The 3,245-nt window shown below is 35.6% G+C and overlaps 1 protein-coding gene across 1 annotated transcript; it reads right to left on the bottom strand.

Annotated features, from left to right (window-relative positions):
• Positions 1-279: 279 nt before the first annotated feature.
• LOC137819279 (uncharacterized) lies at positions 280-2,602 on the bottom strand. The gene has a single exon (XM_068623078.1). The coding sequence runs from the start codon at positions 1,321-1,323 to the stop codon at positions 451-453; it is 873 nt and encodes a 290-aa protein (XP_068479179.1). The 5' UTR covers positions 1,324-2,602; the 3' UTR covers positions 280-450.
• Positions 2,603-3,245: the final 643 nt, after the last annotated feature.

Genomic DNA, 3,245 nt, shown 5'->3' with positions numbered 1-3,245 from the left:
TTAAATTAGGGGAGTACATAGCATGTCAATTGAATTAAAATGTTAAATGTGAGTAATCACAACAATGTAATTAAAATTAATTGCTACATCAACTTGAGTGCTACCAATATTAAACTAACACTAACTAACAAACTAATCAACAAAATCTAACTATAATAACATTTTTTTTGTAAAATAAACTTGATTTTTTTTTTCTAAACTCTCCCTACAATGAAAGGAACTTTTTTAAGAAAAGTGTGACTAGAATCTCAAAGTATGAAAGCCAATAGAAACTCATAGTTTAAAATAGTAAATTTTTTGTTTTGTTTTGTAAATTGAAATGAGGCGTGTGTGGATTGTACAAAGAGAGAAGAGAATTGATTACGGGTTTTGTCGGAAGAAAAATAGAATAAAAAAGAATCTACAAACGGAAACGGACAAAAAGACAAGCCCGTACCACGGTCCGCTAAATCAACGGTTGTGAGCGCCCCTGCCGAAATCAGCGAGCTTCCGCGATCGGTTCGCGCAAAACGTCGCCGCAGTGGATATATGCTGGGGCCCACCCGGACCCATTTCCTGGCCTAAACCTTTATTATTATTATTATTATTATTGGTCCAATGTTGGTTCGGATTCGCCCGAACCAACGGGCTCAGACAGAACGCCATGCTCGTCGACAGTCCCTTCGCTCCGCCGCCGCCGCTTAGCCGAGACCGCCGATGTGCCGTCGCCGGTGTCGTATTCTGTCTCTGAGGCGAAACCTCAGTCGAATTCCCGGATTCGGACCGATCATGCGCGGCGTCCCCGGAGAAATCCACCGCCGTCGACGGCGACAGTCCTCGATCCGGGCGTCGCAAACCCCGTCTGTGTGTATGGACGCCTTTGTGGTGGCGCGTGGGGAGCATCATCGTGAACCACGACGGCGCCGTCGACGACCGCTCCTCACACGGTTCCCGACGCGTGGCATCCGTCTTGTTGGATCTGGCGCGGAAGATATGCGAGAGGATCCAGAACCTTCCTCCTCCGTGCCGCCGCTTCTCCGGCGCGGCGCAGCCGTCGTACGGGGCGGATTTAGCCTGCGGCGTGCCGTAAAACAGCCTCTCACGGTGGGCGTCGCAATCGGATTTCCGGCGCGCGACGTAGGGAGACGCCGAACGCGGGAAATTGAGCGCCTCGGGTTTCTCCTCGGGCTTATGGTTTCGTTCTCGGTGGGGAGAAGCGTTTTCTCCGGATTGAGGGTGGGCCTGGGCCTGGGCTGCGAAAAGAGGCTGGAGACGTTCGCGGAGACACGAAGCGCAAACGCCGATGGTGCTGGTGAGGTCAGGTAAGTGTTTCTTACACCTCATTGTGGCGTTTTATTTGAAATACGACACCGTTTCTGGTTTTATCTCTGTGGTAGCAATTGTGTTGTTGCGAGTTAGGAGAGAAAAGAATAAGCGAAGGATCCGAAGGAAGAATTTAAAGGAAAAGCTTTGTCTTGTTCTTCCAAACAGAAATAAACAAAGAAATAGAGAGAGAGAGAGAAAAAGGGTTTGCTTAGTGTGTGTTTGAAGGTAATAGAAAATGGAGAAATGGTAATGATAAGAGAAAATGCACAGAGAGAGAGAGAAAAAAAGAGAGGGTCAAAGAAAGTTACTTGGCATGATGGAAAAAGATGGAGGACCAGCTTTGTTAACAACTTGGATAAGAGAACCCTTTGCTTCATCACAACACCCATTGCCTTTCTGTCTTATTATTATCCATTCATTTTCTCATTGGTGCTTAATTAATTCATCAAAATAGTAAATTTTAAATAAAACATACTTCTTTTTTATTATAATACAATACAAAAGATGAGAATGATATGAGTGAGGACTAAATGGGTTTTATTTTAAATAATCATAATACTTTATTTTATGATGTGGTGGTGAACATGGGTTAAGAACTTTTTAATGGGTTTCATGAAATATAAAATGCAGAGAGAGAAGTCATAGGAAAGGTGTTGACTTTTGATTAGATATTTAAGATAAGATAATTACAATGATTAATTGATGTAATGTTTGTCTTCCGTGGTTGCTTGCTTTTCGATAAGATAAGAAATTATTGCTTTTTCATTGTTTATTTTTTATTTTATTTCCTAGTAGAATTTTTTTATTCTATTTTTTTAATATAACTTGTTATTACTTTACAAATAAATAAATGAATGTGTTTTAAAAAATTGCTTATTTATTTAATTGTTGTTTAATTACCAAGTCTATTCCCTGATTCATACATGACCGGTGTTTTGCGGAGAATCGCAATTTGTTAAACTTTTATTTTATTTAATTATCATTTTTTATTTATTATAATTACATTCCGACAAAAATATGTGTACGATAAGGTGATTTTTTTTTATATTATTATCGAATCACAAAATTCTTGTTATAATAAATTTATTAATCTTTAAACGGTTATTCCAAAATTATATTAATAATAAAATTTTATTATAACAGCGTATAATTAAACAAATTATTTACATTTTTTATTTTTTTTACAGAGTGTGTTTTGGTTGGACGTGAACTTCAATAACTTACGCTGTGTTTGAACCTTCACGGTGACGTTAATTTGTTGGACCTGGTCGTTTTTAAATTGACTCATTTAAAAAATTGATTTTTTAATCAAATTAAATTATTCTTAAGCATGTACTTAGTCTTATTTTTATTTTTCTAAGATATTAGTGTTACTACGATGCTTTTAAAAAAATGTTAATTTATTTTCATAATTTTATAAAATGTAATATTATTAAGAAATTAAATAAAAGACACTTTGCACTATACTATTATTGGAGTATGAAATGAATTCCATTTTTAACGAAAAGAAGTATAGAACCAATAATATTATAGTGACACTTTATGCTTCTCTATATTGAAATTATTATGCTTCAAACTTTACCTTGTAATAATGAGAATAAGTGTCTACAAGATATTTATTTTACCTTCTTTTCACTCAACACAAATAAGCTTTACAGCTTTATACAATAAAGCAAAACATGTAGATAAAAATTGCAAACAAGCATATAAATTTTGAACTTTAATTTTGTTTTACGGAATGTTAGTACACAATAAGATTTTTTTTACTCTAAATTGGTTAAGTTTGCCTCAATTAAAGAAATTAGAGCATATACTTTTTTAATTAAAATAAAGGAAAAAAGTAATATAATTTAATCATTATCCTTAAAATATGAGTGTGATTTATTACTTTTTATTTTTTATATATGGGTGGATAGAATGAATGTCTAATAGTTAACTTT

This window comes from Phaseolus vulgaris, chromosome 10, assembly GCF_000499845.2.
Source record: "Phaseolus vulgaris cultivar G19833 chromosome 10, P. vulgaris v2.0, whole genome shotgun sequence".
Classification (NCBI taxonomy): Eukaryota; Viridiplantae; Streptophyta; class Magnoliopsida; order Fabales; family Fabaceae; genus Phaseolus; species Phaseolus vulgaris.
Note: the sequence above shows the minus strand (reverse complement) of the source record. Positions and strands in the feature narration are given on the sequence as shown.

Bases quoted from the DNA above. Each gene is read 5' to 3' on its own strand.
- LOC137819279 (XM_068623078.1), bottom strand. From the start codon at position 1,323: ATGAGGTGTAAGAAACACTTACCTGACCTCACCAGCACCATCGGCGTT.